The sequence below is a fragment of the Chrysemys picta genome, chromosome 17 (assembly GCF_011386835.1).
Source record: "Chrysemys picta bellii isolate R12L10 chromosome 17, ASM1138683v2, whole genome shotgun sequence".
NCBI classification, from domain to species: domain Eukaryota; kingdom Metazoa; phylum Chordata; order Testudines; family Emydidae; genus Chrysemys; species Chrysemys picta.
The window spans coordinates 25,110,215-25,137,525 of NC_088807.1; the positions used below are offsets into that span (position 1 = coordinate 25,110,215).

The 27,311-nt window shown below is 54.8% G+C and overlaps 1 protein-coding gene and 1 long non-coding RNA gene across 2 annotated transcripts; one reads left to right on the forward strand and one right to left on the reverse strand.

Moving 5' to 3' along the window:
* Window positions 1-304: 304 nt before the first annotated feature.
* Window positions 305-5,464, reverse strand: LOC135976324 (uncharacterized). The gene is made up of 3 exons (XM_065571436.1): window positions 3,210-5,464; window positions 1,816-3,017; window positions 305-950 (listed from the first exon to the last, which is right to left on the reverse strand). The coding sequence occupies exons 2-3, from the start codon at window positions 2,354-2,356 to the stop codon at window positions 448-450; spliced, it is 1,044 nt and encodes a 347-aa protein (XP_065427508.1). The 5' UTR covers window positions 2,357-3,017; window positions 3,210-5,464; the 3' UTR covers window positions 305-447.
* A 229-nt stretch (window positions 5,465-5,693) lies between these two features.
* On the forward strand, window positions 5,694-24,383 carry LOC103306883 (uncharacterized). Its single transcript, XR_509718.4, has 4 exons — window positions 5,694-5,922; window positions 14,830-15,149; window positions 22,103-22,322; window positions 24,224-24,383. It is a non-coding gene; the product is annotated as an uncharacterized LOC103306883 (long non-coding RNA).
* The last annotated feature ends 2,928 nt before the right edge of the window (window positions 24,384-27,311 follow it).

A 27,311-nucleotide genomic window follows, 5' to 3' on the forward strand; every position in this document is an offset into this window, starting at 1 on the left:
GCTGTGCGCTCCACAATATCTGTGAGAGAAAGGGGGAGACCTTTATGGCGGGGTGGGAGGTTGAGGCAACTTGCCTGGCCGCTGATTACGCACCGCCAGACACCAGGGCAGTTAGAGGAGCACAGCAGGGTGCGGTGCGCATCAGAGAAGCTTTGAAAACGAGTTTTGTGACTGGACAGGCTACGGTGTGAAACTTCTGTTTGTTTCTCCTTGATGAACCCTCCAAACCCCCCCTCCCCACCCGGTTCACTCTACTTCCCTGTAAACCAACCACTCCACCCTCCCCTCCCCACTTCGAGCACCGCTTGCAGAGGCAATAAAGTCATTGTTATTTCACATTCATGCATTCTTTATTAATTCCGCACACAAGTAGGGGGATAATTGCCAAGGTAGCCTGGGATGGGTGGGAGAGGAGGGATGGAAAAGGACACACTGCATTTTAAAACTTTAACTCTTATTGAAGGCCAGCCTTCTGATGCTTGGGCGATCATCTGGGGTGGAGTGACTGGGTGGCCGGAGGCCCCCCCACCGTGTTCTTGGGCGTCTGGGTGAGGAGGCTATGGAACTTGGGGAGGAGGGCTGTTGGTTACACAGGGGCTGTAGCGGCGGTCTCTGCTCCTGCTGCCTTTCCTGCAGCTCAACCATACGCTGGAGCATATCAGTTTGATGCTCCAGCAGCCGGAGCATCGACTCTTGCCTTCTGTCTGCAAGCTGACGCCACCTATCATCTTCAGCCCGCCACTTGCTCTGTTCATCCCGCCATTCATCCCGCCATCTCTCCTCTCGTTCATACTGTGCTTTTCTGTAGTCTGACATTGACTGCCTCCACGCATTCTGCTGTGCTCTTTCAGCGTGGGAGGACATCTGGAGTTCCGTGAACATATCGTCCCGCGTCCTCCGTTTTCTCTTTCTAATGTTCACTAGCCTCTGCGAAGGAGAAACATTTGCAGCTGGTGGAGGAGAAGGGAGAGGTGGTTAAAAAAGACACATTTTAGAGAACAATGGGTACACTCTTTCGTTACAAGGTCGCATTTTTCCTCTGCCTGCCGGTTTGGTATGAGAGATCACTCACGCAGTGCCAGGCAACAGATTTCGGCCATGGTGAGCCACAGTCTTTTGGCTTTTTTAACCTTCTTAACATGTGGGAATGGTTTCAAACAGCAGCGCATTTCCCATATCAAGGATGAATTGGGTTGGCCATTTAAAATGGGTTTTCAATGTAAAAGGAGGGGCTGCGGTTTCCAGGTTAACATGCAGCACAAACCCAAGTAAACCACCCCCCCACACACACACCCGATTCTCTGGGATGATCACTTCACCCCTCCCCCCACCGCGTGGTTAACAGCGGGGAACATTTCTGTTCAGAAGAGCAAGAACGGGCACCTCTGAATGTCCCCTTAATAAAATCACCCCATTTCAACCAGGTGACCGTGAATGATATCACTCTCCTGAGGATAACAAAGAGAGATAAGGAATGGATGTTGTCTGCATGCCAGCAAACACCGGGACCATACGCTGCCATGCTTTGTTATGCAATGATTCCAGACTACGTGCTACTGGCCTGGCGTGCTAAAGTGTCCTACCATGGCGGACGGGATAAGGCAGCCCTCCCCAGAAACCTTTTGCAAAGGCTTTGGGAGTACATGAAGAAGAGCTTTCTGGAGATGTCCCTGGAGGATTTCCGTTCCATCCCCATACACGTTAACAGACTTTTCCAGTAGCTGTACTGGCCGCGATTGCCAGGGCAAATTAATCATTAATCATTAAACACGCTTGCTTTTAAACCATGTGTAATATTTACAAAGGTACACTCACCAGAGGTCTCCTGTGTGCCCTCAGGGTCTCGGGTGAGTTCAGGGGTTACTGGTTCCAGGTCCAGGGTGACAAACATATCCTGGCTGTTGGGGAAACCGGTTTCTCCTCTTCCTTGCTGCTGTGAGCTACCTACAGTACCTCCATCCTCATCTTCCTCGTTCCCCGAACCCTCTTCCCTGTGTGTTTCTCCATTGACGGAGTCATAGCACACGGTTGGGGTAGTGGTGGCTGCACCCCCTAGAATGGCATGCAGCTCCGTGTAGAAGCGGCAAGTTTGCGGTTCTGCCCCGGACCTTCCATTTGCTTCTCTGGCTTTGTGGTAGGCTTGCCGTAGCTCCTTAATTTTCACGCAGCACTGCTGTGTGTCCCTGTTATGGCCTCGGTCCTTCATGGCCTCGGAGACTTTTTCTAATATTTTGCCATTTCGTTTTCTGCTACGGAGTTCAGCTAGCACTGATTCATCTCCCCATATGGCGAGCAGATCCCGTACCTCCCGTTCGGTCCATGCTGGAGCTCTTTTGCGATCCTGGGACTCCATCATGGTTACCTGTGCTGATGAGCTCTGCGTGGTTACCTGTGCTCTCCACGCTGGGCAAACAGGAAATGAAATTCAAACGTTCACGGGTCTTTTCCTGTTTACCTGGTCAGTGCATCTGAGTTGAGAGTGCTGTCCAGAGCGGTCACAATGAAGCACTGTGGGATAGCTCCCGGAGGCCAATAACGTCGAATTCCATCCACACTACCCCAATTCCGACCCGCAAAGGCCGATTTTATCGCTAATCCCCTCGTCGAAGGTGGTGTAAAGAAACCGGTTTAAAGGGCCCTTTAAGTCGAAAGAAAGGGCTTCGTCGTGTGAACGTGTCCAGGCTTAATTCGATTTAACGCTGCTAAAGTCGACCTAAACCCGTAGTGTAGACCAGGCCTTAGTTAATAGCCTCTTATTTAGTTCTTTTCTGAACCCAGTTATAATTTTGGCCTTCACAACATCCCCTGGCGAGGAGTTCCACAGGTTGACGGTGCACTGTGTGAAGAAATACTTCCTTTTGTTTGTTTGAAATCTGATGCCTGTTAATTTCATCGGGTGATCCCAGGTTGATGTGTTAGAGAAGAGGTAAATAACACTTCCCTAGTCACTCTCTCCACACCAGTCATGATTTTGTAGACCTCGATCATCGGCAACTACTTGTCCATACTTTGGTTCGCTATGAAATATATTCAAGAGACCAAATAAACAGTATCAGTTAGGCTTATGGCTAAAAGTCAGTACAGGAAGAAAGGTTAATTACACAACTGGTTTCCGGGAAGCCACCTCATACAGCATTGTTGCTTCCCCATAAAAGTGACAGCCCTAAAACCCATCCGGTGTACAAACAAAAAAGTCCTGAGTGTGTTACCTGAAGCCAGTCTGAGTCGATCCGGTTTCTGCCGTGTGTTTCTGGTGCCATGCGCCTTCTCTCGCTGTTCCGAACACGTGTTCCCAGTGCCCAGGGGCATGAGGGCAGGATGGGGCGCGCATCGATTTCAGCCTGGTCTCTGGACCACTCGCGTACTGGGGTGCGAGCGTAACTCCCGGCCTGTCGCTGTGGTGAAGCACCCGCGTGTCCTGGTCGGGACAGTTTTCTCATTGAGTTAAGCCAAAGGGGACTTCAGCTAATGCAAGCTGTCACGGGATCCCTAGCATCAGTGAGCAGGATGATAGAAAAGCCAATTCCAGCCATATAACTGCTGGAAATATAGATACAAAACAATGATATTATGATGTCACAATAAATGGTGTGTTAATGCATATTAATATATGTGGTGTAAAATAGTCTAGATAGATAGATAGATACAGGGGTGGATGGGGATAGATAGAGGGGGTGGCTGGAGATAGCTGGATGGATGGGGATAGCTAGATAGAGGGGGTGGATGGGGATAGATAGATAGATAGATAGATAGATAGATAGATAGATAGATAGATAGATAGATAGATAGATAGATAGATAGATAGATGGGGTGGATGGGGTGGATGGGGATAGATAGATAGATAGATAGATAGATAGATAGATAGATAGATAGATAGATAGATGGGGTGGCTGGGGATAGATAGATAGATAGATAGATAGATAGATAGATAGATAGATAGATGGGGTGGATGGGGATAGATAGATAGATAGATAGATAGATAGATAGATAGATAGATAGATAGATAGATAGATAGATAGATAGATAGATAGATAGATGGGGTGGATGGGGATAGATAGATAGATAGATAGATAGATAGATAGATAGATAGATAGATAGATAGATAGATGGGGTGGATGGGGTGGATGGGGATAGATAGATAGATAGATAGATAGATAGATAGATAGATAGATAGATAGATAGATGGGGTGGATGGGGTGGATGGGGATAGATAGATAGATAGATAGATAGATAGATAGATAGATAGATAGATAGATAGATAGATAGAGTGGCTGGGGATAGATAGATAGATAGATAGATAGATAGATAGATAGATAGATAGATAGATAGATAGATAGATAGCCCAGCATATCTTGGTCAATGCTAGTGTCAGCTCCAAGCCATTTGTTCTCATTCTGCCTTTGTCTGTGAGATTAAAGCAACCTTGTATCTCAAAAATCTCCTCCTGGAAGGGATACTTAGAGACCGGGATCAAGTCATCATAGGTCTGAGCTGGGGTGGGGGTGGATGGATTCTGGGCTAGATGGGCCCAGGGGTTTCATCTTATGTGATTGGGGACAGTCCCCCTTTATCCTCCGCTTGATGTTCTTCCTCCCCGTTCCTCAGGAGTTCATTATCTCTGCAGCATGGTGGTCAATGTCAAAGTCACACTGCGTGAAATCCTGAGTGATCTGAGTGAGGAAAACTTCAAAGCATTCAAATGGTATCTGGTGAATGGAGTTGATGACAAGACAATAAGCTACTGCAATTTGGAATTAGCCGACCGGGAAAAGACCATCGACGAGACGCTGAGCCACTTCGGCAGCTCTGGTGCAGTGGAAAAAACCAGGGAGATCCTGGAAGCCGTACCTAGGAGAGATCTCGCCGACAAGCTCATGAAGAAAATCAAAGTCACACTACATGAAATCGTGGATGAGCTGAGAGAGCTCAGGAACGCCGTAACCCGCCATGCTTTGAAAACGGAAGTCGAGGCGTCTCCGCTGAGCTGAGCTGTGACTCACGGGGTGTTCTAAGAAAGGCTGGACCAGGCGTCCGTCTCATCCGGTCTCTGACCGTTCCAGTGTCCATTCTCAGAGGAAAGCAAAATCTCCCCCTTTCCCTCGACTTAAATTAAATCAAGGCAGCTGCCTTCAAGCCAAAATAAGTTTCCACGTGATTTCTTTAAACCAGTGCAAGTTTTATCTCTGTGTGGCTCCTTCCTGACGGCTTCTTTGTCTCTTCAGTGTCACGCTTACTCCCAGGCCGTCTTCCGAGCTAAGTTGCCTCTTTTTTCTTCCAGTCCCTTCTTAACACCCACTTCTTTCCCGACACCCCTCTCCCATGCTGGCGGTATCCCTCACCGGCTGGTGTCTGGTCGGTAACGCCGCCTGGTTTTGTTTGTCTACGTGAGCTTGTCAGCTCCTTGTGACTAGATCCTTGTCTTGTGTCTCTCTACAGTGCTGGGTACATTTGTGGGGCATCGTAAACATGTACGGCTTTCATTTCTCTAAGTATTATCCCGATTGCCAAGACCTTGGTCCTGGTGTAACTTTAAGTCTTGGCAATTGGGATAATACTTAGAGAAATGAAAGCCGTACAGGTGGGTCGGGATCACAAAGGCATCAGGTCAGACGTATTCCCCTCTGATCCAAGTTATACTTTTGGTATAACTCACAAATCCAAGGGCTGGGCGTGGCTGTTTTAGGAGGGGAAACCTACTGACAAAGCAAACACACGAAGGTCGACGGAGATCAGTCTCCCTGCCACAGGAAGTCCTGCTTCTGCACAGATATAACACTGAGCGCGGCTTATTTCCAGGTTTTGAGCAGAGCCCGGCACACAACGCGAAGCGTTTTGAACAGCCCCCTTGCATGCTAGTTTCACTAGCTATAGAAGAAGAAGCTGCTCTTTTGAACTCACCAAGCAGCGTGCCGCACTGCTCAGGTAAGGAGACTGCGAAGGCAGGAACCAGCTCCTGGGAGAGGGAAACTTTCGCCCTAGACAGTCAGTTCATTGCCCCAAATCCATCCGTGTTCAAGGCTTTGAGCGGAGTGAGGTGTTGCTGAGGGAGGGGAGTTTTTTTGCGACCAGGAGCCGCTAACAGGGAGTTTCGAGAGGGAGTTTGGAAGGGGAGTGGGAAGGGGGCGAGGTACAATCGCCATCCTTTAAAACCTTTAAACTAAACTCAAATCAAAACGTCTTGATTTAAACAAAACCCTGTCATTAACGAGGTAGCTGCAGGAGACGATGCAGGAGAAGCCCAGCTGCAGAGTGGGGGCTACCCAGTTTATTGCACTGAGTAGCATGTAGCATGTAGCATGTAGCATGCACTGAGTAGCATGTAGCCTCGGGCATGAAATTTCCTTGCACCGGCCCTGAGTACGGCCATTCTTATGTTCTTATGAGGTGGGAGCCCGGTGCGGAGGGGGTTGCAGAAGGGGAATTAACCAGCGTGATGCAATGGTTCACTAGGGTGAAACAGAAGCAAGGAGAAATTGGGGGTCTAGCAGGGGTGCTGTTTAGTGACGGGGGCACCTGTGCCCCAATAATGGGTGGAGATTGGGGGGGTGTTGCCCCTCCAAACTGGAAATGTCACAGAGGTGACACTCCCCCCGCCACCCGATCTCTACCTTCCCTTTGGTCCTGCTCCCTCCCCCATCTCCGCCATGCTCCCTAGGGGCCTTGGGCCATCCAGACCCCCTGGGGGGCACAGAGGAACGTTCGGGGGGGGGGAGCGGCAGTGCCAGGCATTCTGTGGGTCCAGATCCATCTCCCCACGTGGGCTGGGTAACTGCCACCATGACGTCCAGGCTCAGGCAGGTCGTGCCCTCGGTGCCCAGGAACCACCGCGTGCTGGGGCCAGGGGGAAGGTGTCGGGTGACCTGGCCCAGCCCGGCGCAGACACGACCACAAGGAGCAGAGCTGCCCCCACGGTGCCAACTAGGGACTGAGCCCAGGGCCTGGCCCCACAACAGCCCCACCTCCAACACGGTCCCTGCCTGCACCCTGAGCTACCCCCACCCCCGCGCCTACACACAGCTCCTAGCTGTGCACACAGCCCCTGCCTGCACCCTGAGCTACCCACACACAGCCCCTAGCTACCCCCTGAGCAACCCCCTGCCCACTCACAGCCCCTAGCTACCCCCTGCCTACACCCTGAGTTACCCCCGTCCACACACAGCCCCTAGCTATCCCCTGCCTACCCCCTCAGCTACCCACACACAGCCCCTAGCTACCCCCTGCCCACACACAGCCCCTAGCTACCCCCTGAGCTACCACCTGCCCACACACAGCCCCTAGCTACCCCCTGAGCTACCCCCTGCCTACACACAGCCCCTAGCTCCCCACTGCCTGCACCCTGAGTTACCCCCATCCACACACAGCCCCTAGCTATCCCCTGCCTACCCCCTGAGCTACCCACACACAGCCCCTAGCTATCCCCTGCCTACCCCCTGAGATACCCACACACAGCCCCTAGCTACCTCCTGCCTACCCCCTGAGCTACCCGCACACAGCCCCTAGCTACTCCCTGCCTACACCCTGAGCTACCCACACACAGCCCCTAGCTACCCACTGCCTACACCCTGAGTTACCCCCGTCCACACACAGCCCCTAGCTACCCCCTGAGCAACCCCCTGCCCACTCACAGCCCCTAGCTACCCCCTGCCTACACCCTGAGTTACCCCCGTCCACACACAGCCCCTAGCTACCCCCTGAGCAACCCCCTGCCCACACACAGCCCCTAGCTACCCCCTGAGCAACCCCCTGCCCACTCACAGCCCCTAGCTACCCCCTGCCTACACCCTGAGTTACCCCCGTCCACACACAGCCCCTAGCTACCTCCTGAGCAACCCCCTGCCCACTCACAGCCCCTAGCTACCCCCTGCCTACACCCTGAGTTACCCCCGTCCACACACAGCCCCTAGCTACCCCCTGAGCAACCCCCTGCCCACACACAGCCCCTAGCTACCCCCTGAGCAACCCCCTGCCTACACACAGCCCCTAGCTACCCCCTGCCTTCACCGTGAGCTACCCACATACAGCCCCTAGCTACCCACTGCCCACACACAGCCCCTAGCTACCCCCTGAGCTACCCACACACAGCCCCTAGCTACCTCCTGCCTACACCCTGAGCTACCCACACACAGCCCCTAGCTACCTCCTGCCTACACCCTGAGCTACCCACACACAACCCCTAGCTACCTCCTGCCTACACCCTGAGCTACCCACACACAGCCCCTAGCTACTCCCTGCCTACACCCTGAGCTACCCACACACAACCCCTAGCTACCCCCTGCCTTCACCCTGAGCTACCCACACACAGCCCCTAGCTACCCCCTGAGCTACCACCTGCCCACACACAGCCCCTAGCTACCCCCTGAGCTACCCCCTGCCCACACACAGCCCCTAGCTACCCCCTGCCTACACCCTGAGCTACCCACACACAGCCCCTAGCTACCCACTGCCTACACCCTGAGTTACCCCCGTCCACACACAGCCCCTAGCTACCCCCTGAGCAACCCCCTGCCCACTCACAGCCCCTAGCTACCCCCTGCCTACACCCTGAGTTACCCCCGTCCACACACAGCCCCTAGCTACCCCCTGAGCAACCCCCTGCCCACACACAGCCCCTAGCTACCCCCTGAGCAACCCCCTGCCCACTCACAGCCCCTAGCTACCCCCTGCCTACACCCTGAGTTACCCCCGTCCACACACAGCCCCTAGCTACCCCCTGAGCAACCCCCTGCCCACTCACAGCCCCTAGCTACCCCCTGCCTACACCCTGAGTTACCCCCGTCCACACACAGCCCTTAGCTACCCCCTGAGCAACCCCCTGCCCACACACAGCCCCTAGCTACCCCCTGAGCAACCCCCTGCCTACACACAGCCCCTAGCTACCCCCCGCCTTCACCGTGAGCTACCCACATACAGCCCCTAGCTACCCACTGCCCACACACAGCCCCTAGCTACCCCCTGAGCTACCCACACACAGCCCCTAGCTACCTCCTGCCTACACCCTGAGCTACCCACACACAGCCCCTAGCTACCTCCTGCCTACACCCTGAGCTACCCACACACAGCCCCTAGCTACCTCCTGCCTACACCCTGAGCTACCCACACACAGCCCCTAGCTACCTCCTGTCTACACCCTGAGCTACCCACACACAGCCCCTAGCTACTCCCTGCCTACACCCTGAGCTACCCACACACAACCCCTAGCTACCCCCTGCCCACACACAGCCCCTAGCTACCTCCTGCCTACACCCTGAGCTACCCACACACAGCCCCTAGCTACCCCCTGCCTACACACAGCCCCTAGCTATCCCCTGAGCTACCCCCTGCCCGCACACAGCCCCTAGCTATCCCCTGAGCTACCCCCTGCCCGCACACAGCCCCTAGCTATCCCCTGAGCTACCCCCTGCCCGCACACAGCCCCTAGCTATCCCCTGAGCTACCCTCTGCCCACAGACAGCCCCTAGCTACCCCCTGCCTGCACCCTGAGCTACCCACACACAGCCCCTAGCTACCCCCTGAGCTACCCCCTGCCCACACACAGCCCCTAGCTACCTCCTGAGCTACCCCTGCCCACACCAAGCCCCTAGCTACCCCCTGAGCAACCCCCTGCCTACACACAGCCCCTAGCTACCCCCTGCCTACACACAGCCCCTAGCTATCCCCTGCCTTCACCCTGAGCTACCCACACACAACCCCTAGCTACCTCCTGAGCTACCCCCTGCCCACACACAGCCCCTAGCTACCCCCTGCCTACACCCTGAACTACCCACACACAGCCCCTAGCTACCCCCTGCCTTCACCCTGAGCTACCCACACACAGCCCCTAGCTACCCCCTGCCTACACCCTGAGCTACCCACACACAGCCCCTAGCTACCCTCTGAGCTACCCCCTGCCCACACACAGTCCCTAGCTACCCCCTGCCTGCACCCTGAGCTACCCACACACAGCCCCTAGATACCCCCTGCCTTCACCCTGAGCTACCCACACACAACCCCTAGCTACCCCCTGAGCTACCCCCTGCCCACACACAGTCCCTAGCTACCCGCTGCCTTCACCCTGAGCTACCCCTGCCCACACACAGCCCCTAGCTACCTGCTGCCTGCACCCTGAGCTACCCACACACAGCCCCTAGCTACCCCCTGCCCACACACAGCCCCTAGCTACCCCCTGAGCTACCCCCTGCCCACACACAGCCCCTAGCTAACCCCTGAGCTACCCCCTGCCCACACACAGCCCCTAGCTACCCCCTGAGCTACCCCTGCCCACACCCAGCCCCTAGCTACCCCCTGCCTACACTCTGAGCTACCCACACAAAGTCCCTAGCAACCCGCTGCCTACACCCTGAGCTACCCCTGCCCACTCACAGCCCCAAGCTACCCCCTGCCTGCACCCTGAGCTACCCACACACAGCCCCTAGCTACCCCCTGCCTACCCTCTGAGCTATCCACACACAGCCCCTAGCTACCCCCGAGCTACCCCCTGAGATACCCCCACACAGCCCCTAGCTACCCCCTGCCTACACCCTGAGCTACCCACACACAGCCCCTAGCTACCCCCTGAGCTACCCCCTGAGCTACCCACACACAGCCCCTAGCTACCCCCTGCCTGCACCCTGAGCTACCCACACACAGCCCCTAGCTACCCCCTGCCCACACACAGCCCCTAGCTACCCCCTGCCCACACACAGCCCCTAGCAACCCCCTGCCTACACCCTGAGCTACCCACACACAACCCCTAGCTACCCCCTGAGCTACCCCCTGCCCACACACAGCCCCTAGCTACCCCCTGCCTGCACCCTGAGCTACCCACACACAGCCCCTAGCTACCCCCTGCCCACACACAGCCCCTAGCTACCCCCTGCCTTCACCCTGATCTACCCACACACAACCCCTAGCTACCCCCTGCCTACACCCTGAGCTACCCACACACAACCCCTAGCTACCCCCTGAGCTACCCCCTGCCCACACACAGCCCCTAGCTACCCCCTGCCTGCACCCTGAGCTACCCACACACAGCCCCTAGCTACCCCCTGCCTTCACCCTGATCTACCCACACACAACCCCTAGCTACCCCCTGCCTACACCCTGAGCTACCCACACACAACCCCTAGCTACCCCCTGAGCTACCCCCTGCCCACACACAGCCCCTAGCTACCCCCTGCCTGCACCCTGAGCTACCCACACACAGCCCCTAGCTACCCCCTGCCCACACACAGCCCCTAGCTACCCCCTGCCTTCACCCTGATCTACCCACACACAACCCCTAGCTACCCCCTGAGCTACCCCCTGCCCACACACAGCCCCTAGCAACCCCCTGCCCACACACAGCCCCTAGCAACCCCCTGCCTACACCCTGAGCTACCCACACACAACCCCTAGCTACCCCCTGAGCTACCCCCTGCCCACACACAGCCCCTAGCAACCCCCTGCCCACACACAGCCCCTAGCAACCCCCTGCCCACACACAGCCCCTAGCAACCCCCTGCCTACACCCTGAGCTACCCACACACAACCCCTAGCTACCCCCTGAGCTACCCCCTGCCCACACACAGCCCCTAGCTACCCCCTGCCTGCACCCTGAGCTACCCACACACAGCCCCTAGCTACCCCCTGCCCACACACAGCCCCTAGCTACCCCCTGCCCACACACAGCCCCTAGCAACCCCCTGCCTACACCCTGAGCTACCCACACACAACCCCTAGCTACCCCCTGAGCTACCCCCTGCCCACACACAGCCCCTAGCTACCCCCTGCCTGCACCCTGAGCTACCGACACACAGCCCCTAGCTACCCCCTGCCCACACACAGCCCCTAGCTACCCCCTGCCTTCACCCTGATCTACCCACACACAACCCCTAGCTACCCCCTGCCTACACCCTGAGCTACCCACACACAACCCCTAGCTACCCCCTGAGCTACCCCCTGCCCACACACAGCCCCTAGCTACCCCCTGCCTACACCCTGAGCTACCCACACACAACCCCTAGCTACCCCCTGAGCTACCCCCTGCCCACACACAGCCCCTAGCAACCCCCTGCCCACACACAGCCCCTAGCAACCCCCTGCCTACACCCTGAGCTACCCACACACAACCCCTAGCTACCCCCTGAGCTACCCCCTGCCCACACACAGCCCCTAGCAACCCCCTGCCCACACACAGCCCCTAGCAACCCCCTGCCCACACACAGCCCCTAGCAACCCCCTGCCTACACCCTGAGCTACCCACACACAACCCCTAGCTACCCCCTGAGCTACCCCCTGCCCACACACAGCCCCTAGCAACCCCCTGCCCACACACAGCCCCTAGCAACCCCCTGCCCACACACAGCCCCTAGCAACCCCCTGCCTACACCCTGAGCGGTTTTCAGACTTTTTGAGCTGATTGAGCCCCCTCCTCCTTTGAGTTATAATTTTTGTTGCCCCCCCCCCCCGTTTATAGCTGCAAAAAACCGCGAGTGTTCAAGTGCCTAAGTATCCCCTGGTATCACCGCTGGAGTTGTCCCCCCCCCATCTGAAATGGCTGCCCCGGCTAGCGCCCGCTCTCTGGACGTAGCCACTACAGCTTCCTCTCTGCAGCAGTTGTTTTGGGGAAGGGGGGGATGTGAATCCAATCCAATGGGATGATATGGAGAGGTGACAACCAGGGTACTGGCGAATAGGGGGGGAGGGCAGACGCAGACTGAGGGGAACAGGGGAATGTGGGGGGCAGGGGAATGTGGGGGCAGGAGGCAGACTGAGGGGTACAGAGGAATGTGGGGGGCAGGGGAATGTGGGGGCAGGAGGCAGACCGAGGGGTACAGGGGAATGTGGGGGGCAGGGGAATGTGGGGGCAGGAGGCAGACCGAGGGGTACAGGGGAATGTGGGGGGCAGGGGAATGTGGGGGCAGGAGGCAGACCGAGGGGTACAGGGGAATGTGGGGGCAGGGGAATGTGGGGGCAGGAGGCAGACTGAGGGGTACAGGGGAATGTGGGGAGCAGGGGAATGTGGGGGCAGGAGGCAGACCGAGGGGTACAGGGGAATGTGGGGGGCAGGGAATGTGGGGGCAGGAGGCAGACCGAGGGGTACAGGGGAATGTGGGGGGCAGGGGAATGTGGGGGCAGGAGCAGACCGAGGGGTACAGGGGAATGTGGGGAGCAGGGGAATGTGGGGGCAGGAGGCAGACTGAGGGGTACAGGGGAATGTGGGGGGCAGGGGAATGTGGGGGCAGGAGCAGACTGAGGGGTACAGGGGAATGTGGGGGCAGGAGGTAGACCGAGGGGTACAGGGGAATGTGGGGGCAGGAGGCAGACCGAGGGGTACAGGGGAATGTGGGGGGCAGGGGAATGTGGGGGCAGGAGCAGACCGAGGGGTACAGGGGAATGTGGGGAGCAGGGGAATGTGGGGGCAGGAGGCAGACTGAGGGGTACAGGGGAATGTGGGGGGCAGGGGAATGTGGGGGCAGGAGCAGACTGAGGGGTACAGGGGAATGTGGGGGGCAGGGGAATGTGGAGGCAGGAGGCAGACCGAGGGGTACAGGGGAATGTGGAGGCAGGAGGCAGACCGAGGGGTACAGGGGAATGTGGGGGGCAGGGGAATGTGGGGGCAGGAGCAGACTGAGGGGTACAGGGGAATGTGGGGGGCAGGGGAATGTGGAGGCAGGAGGCAGACCGAGGGGTACAGGGGAATGTGGGGGGCAGGGGAATGTGGGGGCAGGAGGCAGACCGAGGGGTACAGGGGAATGTGGGGAGCAGGGGAATGTGGGGGCAGGAGGCAGACCGAGGGGTACAGGGGAATGTGGGGGACAGGGGAATGTGGGGGCAGGAGGCAGACCGAGGGGTACAGGGGAATGTGGGGGACAGGGGAATGTGGGGGCAGGAGGCAGACCGAGGGGTACAGGGGAATGTGGGGGGCAGGGGAATGTGGGGGCAGGAGCAGACTGAGGGGTACAGGGGAATGTGGGGGGCAGGGGAATGTGGGGGGCAGGAGCAGACTGAGGGGTACAGGGGAATGTGGGGGGCAGGGGAATGTGGGGGCAGGGGAATGTGGGGGCAGGAGCAGACTGAGGGGTACAGGGGAATGTGGGGGGCAGGGGAATGTGGGGGCAGGAGGCAGACTGAGGGGTACAGGGGAATGTGGGGGGCAGGGGAATGTGGGGGCAGGAGGCAGACTGAGGGGTACAGGGGAATGTGAGGGGCAGGGGAATGTGGGGGCAGGAGGCAGACTGAGGGGTACAGGGGAATGTGGGGGGCAGGGGAATGTGGGGGCAGGAGGCAGACTGAGGGGTACAGGGGAAGGTGGGGGGCAGGGGAGGGCCGAGGTGGAGCGGTAGAGCCAGGGGAAGGGAAGGAGGCCGGGATTGATGGGCCCAGGCCTGTGTTTCGGAGCTGGGCCGAGCAGACGTCACTGCGGTGCCCGCCGGGAGCCCGGCATTTTTGCAGCTGCCTCGTCGGTTGGATTTTGACCCCGAGCTGCTCCCGCCACACGCACATGGGAAGCGGCGGCTTCCTCCGAATAGTTCAGCAAGCGAGCGGCGGGGGGAGAACAACGTGACCCCTCGTTGTTATTAATTATCACTGTGCAAGGGCAGGGGATGGGCCTGACCCGCTTTGGACGGCGCTTTGAGATCTCCTGGTGAAAAGCTCTGGAGAAGAGCTGGGGGTTATTACTGTGTGTGTCGAGCAGACCTAGAAACAGCTGTGACCGTGTAACTCCTGGGCGGCTGCTGTTAAAAAAGGACAGTTGGAAAGTCCTCTTTGAACGTGTTCCAGCGCAGAAAGTTGTATTTTATGTCAGTAAAGTCATGACGGACACCAAAGGTCTCAGTTTCTTTTCCCCTCTGTCCTCTTTCTCCCCAGGCCACTCAGTAACATGGCTCCAAAGAACACGAATACTTTTGTCCGAGAGCTCCTCATCACTACCCTCAAGAAACTGAGCCCAGCTGAATTTGAAGAGTTCAAATATGAGCTGTGCAAGACACCCATGAACAAGCTTGTCCATGCAGGAGATGAATACCATGACGAACCCAATGTATTCGGGTGGCTAGACACCATAGAAGCCATTGTCGATAAATTGATAAGCAAGTTCAACCGAACTCACTCACTCATAGCAGCTGAGACGGTGCTGGAAAAAATAGGGAGATGGGACCTCTCTCAAGAACTCCAGGGAAAAGCAAAAGGTAAATGCAGCCAAGGAGGAGAACAGGAGGAGAAGGGGGTGTTGGATTTGAAAGAGGTGGTTGGGTTGCATGTTGAGGCTATCGGCTGCTCTGCAAATCAGCAGCGACGACAAACAGATCAGGGGACAAATTGCCGATCCCGGGTCCCCGATGCCCCCAAATGTGCCGCGGGATCCGCCCAGGGAGGCTGAAAGGCCCCTGAGAACGGGCTGGCTTGTGCCATTACCGATCGAATCAGACATACTACCGGAAGCGATTTCTCACAGTGTTTGGCGCTTCGGCTTCCAGGCTCAGGGGAAGCATGAAAATCAGGGGAAATTAGTCAGCTTCGTTTTTCTGAGCCTCAGAAACATTTCGGTTTGGGATCCTAGCAGGATGGGAAAAGTAACTGGGGTCAGAAAAGAAATTGATACATCCCAGAAGTGCCAACTTTCTCATGTCCCTGGGGCTGCTCGACCCCCACTCCACCCCTTCCCCCAAATCCCCACCCTGCCTCTTCCTACCCCGTTCCGCCCTTTCCCACCCCCAGCACCTCCTGCACGCCGCTGAACAGCCGCTCTGCAGCAGGCGGGAGGCGCTGGGGGAGAGGGAGGCGCCGATCGGCAGGGCTGCCAATGGGTGCTGAGCACCCACTTTTTTTTTTCCGTGGGTGCTCCAGCCCCGGCGCACCCACAGTGTCAGCACCTGTGGCTAGGTCCATCCATGGCTATTAGCCAAGATGGTCACGGATGCAACCCTATGTAGGGTGGCCCAAACCAAACACCCTTGCCCCGCCCCCTGCCCCGTCCTCCTCCACTGCCCCACCCCCTGTCCACCCCTTCTCCAAAGCCCCACCCCCCGCTCACTCCATGTCCCCTCCCTCTGTCACTTGCTCTCCCCACCCTCACTCACTCACTCATATTCACCTGGCTGGGGCAGGGGCTGGGCTGCAGGAGAGGGTGAGGGCTCCAGCTGGGGGTGCAGGCTCTGGGATAGGGCTGGGGATGAGGGTTTTGGGGTGCAGGAGGTGCTCCGGACTGGGATCGAGGGGTTCGGAGGGTGGGAGGGGACTCAGGGCTGGGACAGGGGGTTGGGCGCAGGCAGAGGGCTCAGGGGTGCAGGATCCAGGTGTCGTTTCCCTCAAGCAGCTCCCAGAAGCAGCGGCACGTCCGCCTCCAGCTCTTATGCGTAGATGCGGCCAAGTGGCTCTGTGCGCTGCCCCATCCTCAGGTGCTGCCCCCGCAGCTCCCATTGGCTGTGGTCCTGGCCAATGGGAGCGGTGAGGGCGGCGCTTGGGGAGGGGGCAGCATGTGGAGCCCCCTGGCTGCCCACCCATGTAGGAGCAGGACGGGGACATGCCGGCGGTGCGGAGGCTAGCAGGGAGCCTGTCAGCCCCGCTGAGCAAAGCTGCCAACCAGACAGTCAAGGACCTGGTCAGCGGTGCTGACCGGAGCCTCCAGGATCCCTTTTCGACCAGGTCACCCTAGCCCCGTGCTTGAGGAGACCCCAACCTCTGAGTGCCCAAAGCCGGGCGTGAAGACAAAGGTGGATGTCTCTGAAATTGCCCTGGTCTGTGCATGCCCCATGAAGCTCTGGGGCTTGGGATGGGGAATGTCACTGAGCCCAACTGAGAGGGACCCATTCCCACTGTTGGAAGACAGGATACTGGCCAAGATCGCCCATGGCCTGACCGAGGCCGGACAGCCTCATGTTCTTAAATTAGTCACACTGAGTCTCCAGGCCATCAAACCACCCCGGCCTTGACAAAACACGCTGCTCCCCCTTACCCAAAACTGCTTCCACACTTATCTACAAAGGGTAAATTCCAAAACCCGTGTTTATCTCATGCTTGCAGGAGCCACGTCCTGGCCCAACGGGCCGAGATATCCCAGCCACCAATCGCATCTCTCCCTAGACAGGTCAACAGCAGGTGCCATTGTAACCCACATACCCCCTGGGTGGGGTGCTCTGTCCCCGTCTAGTGGCACTGGGACCACGTGGAGGTTAATGAGTCTGCTACAGCCGTGGCTAAGAGCCACGTGACTTTTCGCTCACACAGCAGAGGCTCAGACAGCTAGCGCCAGAGGTCCCCGGTTTGATCCCGCCCATTCCAAGGGTGTGGTTTCAAATCTACTCCCATGTTTGGGTCATAGGCACCAACTCCGTGGGTGCTCTGGGGCTGGAGCACCCACTGAGAAAAATTAGTGGGTGCTTGGCACCCACAGGCAGCCAGATCCCCCCTCCCCCTAGCAGCTCTTGCCCGCTGGCAGACCCACTGATCAGCTCCCTCCTGGCCCCTCCCGCCCACCGCGAACAGCTGTTTTGCAGAATGCAGAAGGCTTCAGGAGGGAGAGGGAGAAGCAGGGATGGGGCGTGGTTGGGGGAAGGGGCAGGGCAGGGGCTTGGGGGAAGGGATGGAGTGGGGGTCGGGCCCGGGCCTGGAGTGGAGGGGGGTTGAGCACCCACCGGCTAGAGGGGAAGTCGGCGCCCGTGGTTTGGGTGTGATGTGGAGCAAGGGTCCCTCTCAGTTGGGCTCAGTGACATTCCCCATCCCCTTTCTCCAAAGACCAGGGTGTGCATGGCAGAGCTTTGACCCAATCCCAATTTAGGTGAAATGGGTCTGCCACCACAGACTCTCCTTGGGATGGAAACCAGCGAGGGTGTTTTTTCATTTTTGCACTACGCTTTTGTACAGCATCACTGTGTGGCCGTTCTCCAGCTGCCCACCCCAGAGCTGGCTGCATCTCAGCTCCGGGCAAACCAGCCCTGTTCGGCAGTACATGCGGTTGTTCCCTAGCTGCCCCACCCAGAGGTGGCTGCATCTCAGCGCCGGGCGAGCCCTCCCATTCCCTGTGCAGCGTTGCAGTGTGGCTGTTACCCAGCCGGAGACACCTTAGGCGGCTTCTTGAGGAAGCCGCACCTTTGGGGGAAGTTCCAGAATTTGGTATGTGTTGTAGACCGCCCGTTGCTCACCTCCCCTGGGCTGTGCTCGGAGGCAAAACAAAACTTACCGAGCACTACGACTGCCCACAAAGTTCATCGGGTGACCCTTAGTTCTTGTGTTATGAGGAGTAAACAACACTTCCTGATTTACTTTCTCCACACCGATTTTATATGATTTTATAGACCTCGATCATATCCCCCCGAATCATCTTTTTTCCGAGCTGAAAAGTCCCATTCTTATTAATCTCTCCTCATATGGCCGCCGTTCTATGCCCCTAATAATTTTTCTTGCCCTTTTCTGAACGTTTTCCAAGTCCAATCTATCTTGTTTGAGATGGGGCGACCACATCTGCACGCAATATTCCAGATGTGGGAGTACCATGGATTTATACAGTGGTGTTATGGTATTTACTGTCTTATTATGTATCCCTTCCCAGTAACACATGTGCACTCCTGGAGCACTATACCAGTCTTATCCACGGAGTCACAGACAGGTGACTCGCAGTCTGTAATTCCAAGTGGTGATCGTGATACAATAAACTGCCAGTTTCCCAAAAGTCTCTTTAGGGTACCCAGACCATTTCTGGGGATCTCCGCTTTGCATCTGTACTTCTCTGTAAGCGTCCAAACAGTCAGAGACGCGGGATCATTCCTAGAATCTATATATATAGGTTCTTCACACAGAGCGTTAGCTGACAGTGTCTGTACTCATGTGGGCTTTTTTCTTTAATGACAGATAGTGAGGAAAGCACGTAGAGTCCTTGACCTTGATCATCAACACGCTGACCACTTTTCTGTAAAGTCCTTAAATCTTTCATTAGCATTTCCCAAGATTTTCTTGATGGGTAATTCAGTTACAGGGTTATACACAAATGTAAATGTTTGCTGTTACATTATAACAGGAATAGATTATACAAGTAACGACCCATTAGTTTGCATGAAGTTTAAACATCCGAATACAAACTTGTACATTAACAAGCGCTTTGATCTACACTAATACAAGTGACCTGGACTGACTTGCTTTGCCAGCATCACAGCCACTGCGCATTGAGTGGATGTTTTCACAGAACTCTCCACAGTGACTCCACGATCTTTCTTGAGTGGTAACAGCTAATTCAGACCCCATCACTGTATACGTATAGTTGGGATTCTGTTTTCCAATGTGCATCACTTTCATTTATCAACATTGAATTTCATCTGCCATTTTGTTGCCCAGTCACCCAGTTTGGTGAGATCCCTTTGTAACTCTTCACAGTCTGCTTTGGACTAAACTATCTTGAGTAGTTTTGTATCATCTGCAAACTTTGCCCCCTGCACTGGTCACCTGTTTTTCCTATTCATTTATGAGTATGTTGAACAGCACTGGTCCCAGTACAGACCCCTGGGGGACACACTATTTACCTCTTTCTATTCTGAAAACTGATAATTTATTCCTTCCCTTTGTTTCCTGTCTTTTAACCAGTTACCGATCCATGAGAGAACCTTCCCTCTTATCCCGTGACAGCTCACTTTGCATAAGAGCCTTTGGTGAGAGACCTTGTCAAAGACTTTCTGAAATTCCAAGTACACTATATCCACTGGATCCCCCTTGTCCACATGCTTGTTGACCCCCTCAAAGAATTCTAGTAGATTGGCGAGGCGCGATTTCCCTTTACAAAAGCCATGCTGACACTTCCCCAACAAATCATGTTCATCTCTGGCTGATAAATCTGTTCTTTACTATAGTTTCAACCAATGTGCCGGGTACTGAAGTCAGGCTCACCGGCCTGGAATTGACAATTGGACTACTAGATGATCACAAGGGGCCCGTCTGGCTTGGGAATCTAGGACTCTATGAAAGCGAGCTGTTGGCTGTAGCATATCTGAGTTAATGACGACTCAGGATCGTAGCATAACAGATTCAATTGGAATTATTTAATCAAAGATTATCAATGAAGTGATTAGCGCGGCACTAGACAGACTACAAAAAGCATACAGACATCGCCTCTCTTTGATGTGAGAACAAACTGGCTCTGTGTCTCTCCTTCCCTGTATCTGAAGGGATGCACTGTTTTATTCTCCACTTAAGTTCCCATACCAGTGTTGTTATATACGGTATTAGACAAAGAAATTCTCTTTGCCAGAGACATATGTTCTGATGCCATTTCTGTACATTCGCCATTTACCTGATTTACGTGGGAAGCCATTGTTATGTATCACTGAGAGAACTAACAATTCTTCAAGATAATATCTCTCGGTAGGTCCTTCCTAACCCATTATCATTCTTCCCTGTTGATTCCCCGACAGAAAACTTCGGCCGGAACAATTGTAGGATAAGTATAAAATTAAAAAATTACAGTTAGCTCAAGATTGGCTAAGGACATATATATGTAGTAAAGAAGGTCCCAGTCAGCAAGCAAAAGTCCCTGCCCACCCTGGCTAATTGATGGACCGATCCTCCATGAATTTATCTAGCTCGTTTTTTAACCCTGTTATAGTCTTGGCCTTCGCAACAGGCGACAGGGGATGGATCACTCGATGATTCCCTGTTCTGTTCATTCCCTCTGGGGCACCCGGCATTGGCCGCTGTCGGCAGACAGGACACTGGGCTAGATGGACCTTTGCTCTGACCCAGTCTGGCCGTTCTTATGCAATAACAAGACAAAGAAAAAGTGTCTTAAAAGAAACAAGCTCAAACCTTCTCACTGTTCTCCTGGTAAGCAAGGAGTGTGGGGAAAAGATAAGAAAGGAAAGGCTTGGGAAGAAAAGAGGTTATAAGTAAGGCCCCACTTGAATCACGGGACGATTGTCAAATAATTGCGGCTGAGTTGTGGACAAGACATGGAAAAGTAACAGTCGACCTTTATTAATTGTGGCAATTTGGAAAAGCCGGCTGCCAGGGACTGACAGCGGGAGTCCCACCACCCGGGACTGACAGTGGGGCTGACTGTTAAAATGTAACATACGTACACCTGAATTCAGCACCCAAATTGCAGTGGAAGCCTATTATTGTGGGATTTGCAATTTCTGCAATATCACCAATGAAGCAGGCCCTTAGCTATAAATCTTATCAGGTCTGCGACTGGAAATAAGGGTGAATTGTGTCAAATTGCTTTTTTAGCTGAAGTCAGTAATTGACGATGACATCACGTGTTTCTTAAAGGGTATAAAAAGTAAACTCTTAAAACGTTCGTTGCTAATAGCTGCCTGATCATGTTGGAGCCAACCAGTATGGGTCTGGGCGCCCCTGGATGTAGCCAGTTTGTAAGTAGCTTGATCAAATGCTTATATATGTTTTGTTACTGTTTGGCTGTAGCAAATTGCCTATTAGAGCAACTATATAAATACCATTTGGCCTTTGGATTTAATAAAGGCATTGATGGTTCAAGTTGGTGTTTGGTAATTTCCCATATTAATATTAATAACTTCATATATTAGTAATAATTTCCACAATCCCTTATTAGGTCTCCAAGTCTATATATGATATAAGTTAAGGAGATGCTTTTCAAGGATATCTGCAGTTTTATAGACAGGAAGGCATCCCAAATTGTTAGACACACCCTAACACATACAGTTCCTGAATAATAGGGTGGCCAACTCTCCAGGATTGTCCTGGAGTCCCCAGGAATTAAATATGAATCTTTAATTAGAGATGATGTCAAGTGAGGAAGCCTCCAGGAATGCAGCCAACCAAAACTGGCGCCCCTACCGAATAGGGTCACATATCAGCCGCGGAGCAGTGTTCTGGGCCTTAGAATTCAGGCATACTCTTTGTTAATATCATAAAGTGTCCAAGGAATAGCTGATATATAAATGAATCAAATATTCAGAGAGAAAGGACTAAAAGGGTGAATATTTATGATCAGACGCTAACACGGCCCAGAGCAGGACCCCCCAACAGGCCTGCGGGGAAATGAAAACAAGGTCCCTTGAGTTCTTCTGCTTCATGTTGGAGGTTTGACAATTGAGCAGGCTATCTGAAGCATGGCCGGTAACCAAGATAGCGGCCGCATGTGGCTTGTGGCCTCGTTAAAATCTTTTATTTATTCCAGGCCTGGCAGCGACCCATCATGGATTGAAAAGAGAAAGACAAATAATAAAAGGATTATTCAAGGTAGCGACCGGAGCGGTGATAGGAACAGCTTCATTGGGAGCTGCAGGAGTAGCAGTGGCTGGAGCACCATTGGCCATGGCAGTCGGGGGTGTATGTCTCGGAGGGGTATTAGTAATAAAAGGCATGAGACACATCTTTTAAGCGGAACTGAAGGACAGGTAAGAGATCGCGTCATTCCAGCAGCAATTCCCAGCAGATCTTGGAGCCACTAACTTGGGGGAAACGTTATAACTAGAGCCGCAGATTCGTCCCCGCCCTGTTTTGTCCAAACCCACGGAGCAGCAGCCCCAGGAAATCCATCAAAAGTCCCTGCTTTAGGGGGAAATAGTCAGTAAAATAAAATCACTGTCTCTGGGCTTTTCCCACCACTTCCCCCTCAGCCTGTGACTTTACTCAGTTTACCAGACTCGCTCTGTGCTTTTTGATAATCAAGGCTCCGACAAATGCAGGTCAGCAATACCTCTTTAAAATCATTGGCCAGCATCCTTCTCCTCCTCCTCCCCACCCGCCGTAGCCTCCCCGGGCCGGAATTAGGGTTGCGATGCTGCGGGTCATCAGCACCCCCCCGACACACACACACACACACACACACACACACACACACACACACTCGATTTTGAAAGGTCTCAGACAAACAGAAAAGTCCTGGCGTCTGTGATATTTTCAGCACTGTGATAAACCTGCAGCCCTAATTATAACCCTTTTTGAAAAATGAAAGTCACCCATATTACCACACTCCACCCCAGAACCAGCTGCATCTCAGCACCAGGTAGGCCATCACTGGCCCGGCATTTATGTGCGGCTGTTCCCCAACTGCCCTGCCCCAGAGGTGGCTGCATCTCAGCACTGGGTGAGCCATTCCTGTGTGGCGTTATATGCAGCTGTTCCCCAGCATCCCCTCCCCAGAGGTGGCTCCATAACAGCGCTGAGCAAGTCATCCTGTGAATCCATTTTCTAAAGTTTCCTTTCTAAGGTTGCAACTTGTCATAACATGACCTCCTAGCAGATATCTGGAAACTTCAAATGAAACAGTTTTGTTTCCTGGATTTAAATTTCAAACACTCCTTTACTGGTTACGGAACAAGTCCTCACCCTTACACAAGGAAAACTCCATCAAGTCGATAGGCCTGGTTCTCTGCTAGTGCAGTGTCAATCCATCATGGCGCCGTTGAAGTCGCTGGAATGATGCCGGTTGAGAACTTGTTGGCATGGGAGGAGAGCCCAGTGAAATGCAAGTTTTGCCTGGGAGAAAAAGACCCTCAGCCTTTGGCTATATCTGTATCTAGTCCCCCGCTCTCTTCCCTCTTAACGATAGACACCCCACTGCTTTAGGTCCCACACAGCAGCTGTTTCTCTGAGCTGTTTGTTTTGACTGATGGGAACGCTGACCAGAAACCCTGCAAGAAATGGCTTTTGTAGGAGGGAGAGGAGGGCTCTGTCCTGGAAATCTGCCCACCCAACCAGTAACGCCCAGCTGCTGTCGTCCTGGGCCATCTGAGCAGCTCCTGTTCTCTCGAGCTGTCCTCAGCAGCCTGCAGGAGAGGAAGAAAACTGAACGCAGATCCTCAGCTGTGCTTGTCCTCCCGGGTTTATAACCTGAAGCATGAGGCTGGCTGCCCCTTATTATAGTTTCCATAGCTACAGATGTTTTATGGGTCGTGCAATTCTCCAGGCCTTCATAAAATTTTTTAATTCCTGCAGCAGTGAGTTCCACAGGTGTATATGCCGTGGGAACTAGTGTTTCCTGTTTACTGCCTCTATGGCATACCAGACTTCAATTGAAATAAGGGTCCCCATTGTGCCAGGCGCTACCCAGACAGCGGCCAAGAACAGGGCCCCATTGTGCCAAGCACTGCACAGACACACATTATTTTAACTGAAGTGAATTTTTTTTTTAAATGAAACAAACTGAAACCAAAAATTCGCATTGCAAATATGTTTGGTCTGTCAGAAAAAGGGGAACTATCTGGGAAGGAACTGAAAACTGTTTTCACACAGCAGCTTCTTTGCAGACACCAATTTAGTCCCATTGGTAACTGGAGACTTTGTGTTTCTCTAGCCACAGGTTCCCGTTACAGCAATAGCTCAGATGTTCCCTTCACCTCATCCTGCCCCCGGCTTCCTTCGAAGACATTCCAGAGTCGGAAAGCCACAGCCACAAGTTTGCTGATCCGAGCCCTCTAGCGAATTAGACAGCAATAAACGGCGATTATTTCCCACGCCTGCCTGTGAGCAATTCCTACTAGCGTTACGGTTGCGCCTCCTTGCGCTGTGCCTGGCCGCTCCGGTGTCAGAAACCCCCAAAGATGGCTGGAATTAAAAAAACAAAATTGGTTGGTCAAATAAAACACACTTTTTAATACCATACAAAAAATCGTATCTCACCAGTGTTGGCTTTCAAAGCTTATATCAGAAGTGGCTACAAAAAATGATCCTTCAGTTTTTGAAATAAGAAAGTTTTAAGTGACTTGGGTTTGGGTTTTTTTCCAATTTTGAAAAGAATTCCAGTTTCAAAAGAATACGAGGCTGTAATTACACAATTCAGCAGCTCGGGCTTTTGCCGTTCAAACACAGCAACTGGCTGATAAAAATTGGCTTGATCTGTCTTTTATTAGCAAGACAAGGTGGTGCAGGTAATGGCTTTTGTTGGACCAACTTCTGTTGGTGAGAGAGAGAAGCTTTCGAGCTCACACAGAGCTAGATAGATAAATAGGGGTGTATATGGATGGATGGATGGATAGTTGGTTATGGGGATAGATAGATAGATAGATAGATAGATAGATAGATAGATAGATAGATAGATAGATAGATAGATAGATAGATGAGTGTGTGTGGGGAGGGACAGATGGGTGGAGGAGTGGGGTCATGGATGGGTGTGTATGGAGATGCTGGGGGGATGCTGGGAGCGATGGATGGGGGATGGGTGGGTGGATGGATGGAGAGGTGTGTACCGGGATGGATGGGTGTGCATGGAGATGCTGGAGGGATGCTGGGAGCGATGGATGGGGGTGGGGATGGACGGGTGGAGAGGTGTGTACCGGGATGGATGGATGTGTATGGAGAAGCTGGGGGGATGCTGGGAGCGATGGATGGGGGTGGGGATGGACGGGTGGAGAGGTGTGTACCGGGATGGATGGGTGTGCATGGAGATGCTGGAGGGATGCTGGGAGCGATGGAAAGGGGATGGGTGGGTGGGTGGATGGAGAGGTGTGTACCGGGATGGATGGGGGTGTATGGAGATGCTGGGGGGATGCTGGGAGCGATGGATGGGGGTGGGGATGGACGGGTGAAGAGGTGTGTACCGGGATGGATGGGTGTGTATGGAGATGCTGGGGGGATGCTGGGAGCGATGGATGGGGGTGGGGATGGAAGGGTGAAGAGGTGTGTACCGGGATGGATGGGTGTGTATGGAGATGCTGGGGGGATGCTGGGAGCGATGGATGTGGGGTGGGGATGGACGGGTGGAGAGGTGTGTACCGGGATGGATGGGTGTGTATGGAGATGCTGAGGGGATGCTGGGAGCGATGGAAGGGGGATGGGTTGGTGGGTGGATGGAGAGGTGTGTACCGGGATGGATGGGTGTGTATGGAGATGCTGGGGGGATGCTGGGAGCGAAGGATGTGGGGTGGGGATGGACGGGTAGAGAGGTGTGTACCGGGATGGATGGGTGTGTATGGAGATGCTGGGGGGATGCTGGGAGCGATGGATGGGGGTGGGGATGGACGGGTGAAGAGGTGTGTACCGGGATGGATGGGTGTGTATGGAGATGCTGGGGGGATGCTGGGAGCGATGGATGTGGGGTGGGGATGGACGGGTGGAGAGGTGTGTACCGGGATGGAAGGGGGTGTATGGAGATGCTGGGGGGATGCTGGGAGCGATGGATGTGGGGTGGGGATGGACGGGTGGAGAGGTGTGTACCCGGATGGATGGGTGTGTATGGAGATGCTGGGGGGATGCTGGGAGCGATGGAAGGGGGATGGGTGGGTGGGTGGATGGAGAGGTGTGTACCGGGATGGATGGGTGTGTATGGAGATGCTGGGGGGATGCTGGGAGCGATGGAAGGGGGATGGGTGGGTGGGTGGATGGAGAGGTGTGTACCGGGATGGATGGGTGTGCATGGAGATGCTGGGGGGATGTTTTGTAAAGGCCGGGGTGGTTTGATGGCCTGGAGACTCAGTGTGACTAATTTAAGAACATGAGGCTGTCCGGCCTCGGTCAGGCCATGGGCGATCTCGGCCAGTATCCTGTCTTCCAACAGTGGCCTGCCCCAGAGCTTCATGGGGCGTGCACAGACCAGGGCAATTTCAGAGACATCCACCTTTGTCTTCACGCCCGGCTTTGGGCACTCAGAGGTTGGGGTCTCCTCAAGCACGGGGCTAGGGTGACCTGGTCGAAAAGGGATCCTGGAGGCTCCGGTCAGCACCGCTGACCAGGTCCTTGACTGTCTGGTTGGCAGCTTTGCTCAGCGGGGCTGACAGGCTCCCTGCTAGCCTCCGCACCGCCGGCATGTCCCCGTCCTGCTCTTACATGTGTGGGCAGCCAGGGGGCTCCACATGCTGCCCCCTCCCCAAGCGCCGCCCCCACCGCTCCCATTGGCCAGGAACCACAGCCAATGGGAGCTGCGGGGGCAGCACCTGAGGATGGGGCAGCGCACAGAGCCACTTGGCCGCATCTATGCATAAGAGCTGGAGGCGGACGTGCCGCTGCTTCTGGGAGCTGCTTGAGGTAAGCGCCGCCTGGATCCTGCACCCCTGAGCCCCCACCTGCGCCCAATCCCCTGCCCCACTCCTGATCCCCCTCCTGCCCTCCGAACCCCTCAGCCCCAGCCCCACCCCAGAGCCGGCACCCCCAGCTGGAGCCCTCATCCCCTCCCGTTCCCCAACCCCTGCCCCACTCCTGATCCCCCTCCTGCCCTCCGAACCCCTCAGCCCCAGCCCCACCCCAGAGCCGGCACCCCCTCCTGCAGCCCAGACTCTGCCCCAGCCAGGTGAATATGAGTGAGTGAGGGTGGGGAGAGCAAGCAACAGAGGGAGGGGGCATGGAGTGAGTGGGGGGTGGGGCCTTGGAGAAGGGGTGGACAGGGGGTGGGGCAGTGGAGGAGGACGGGGCAGGGGGCGGGGCAAGGGTGTTTGGTTTGGGCCACCCTA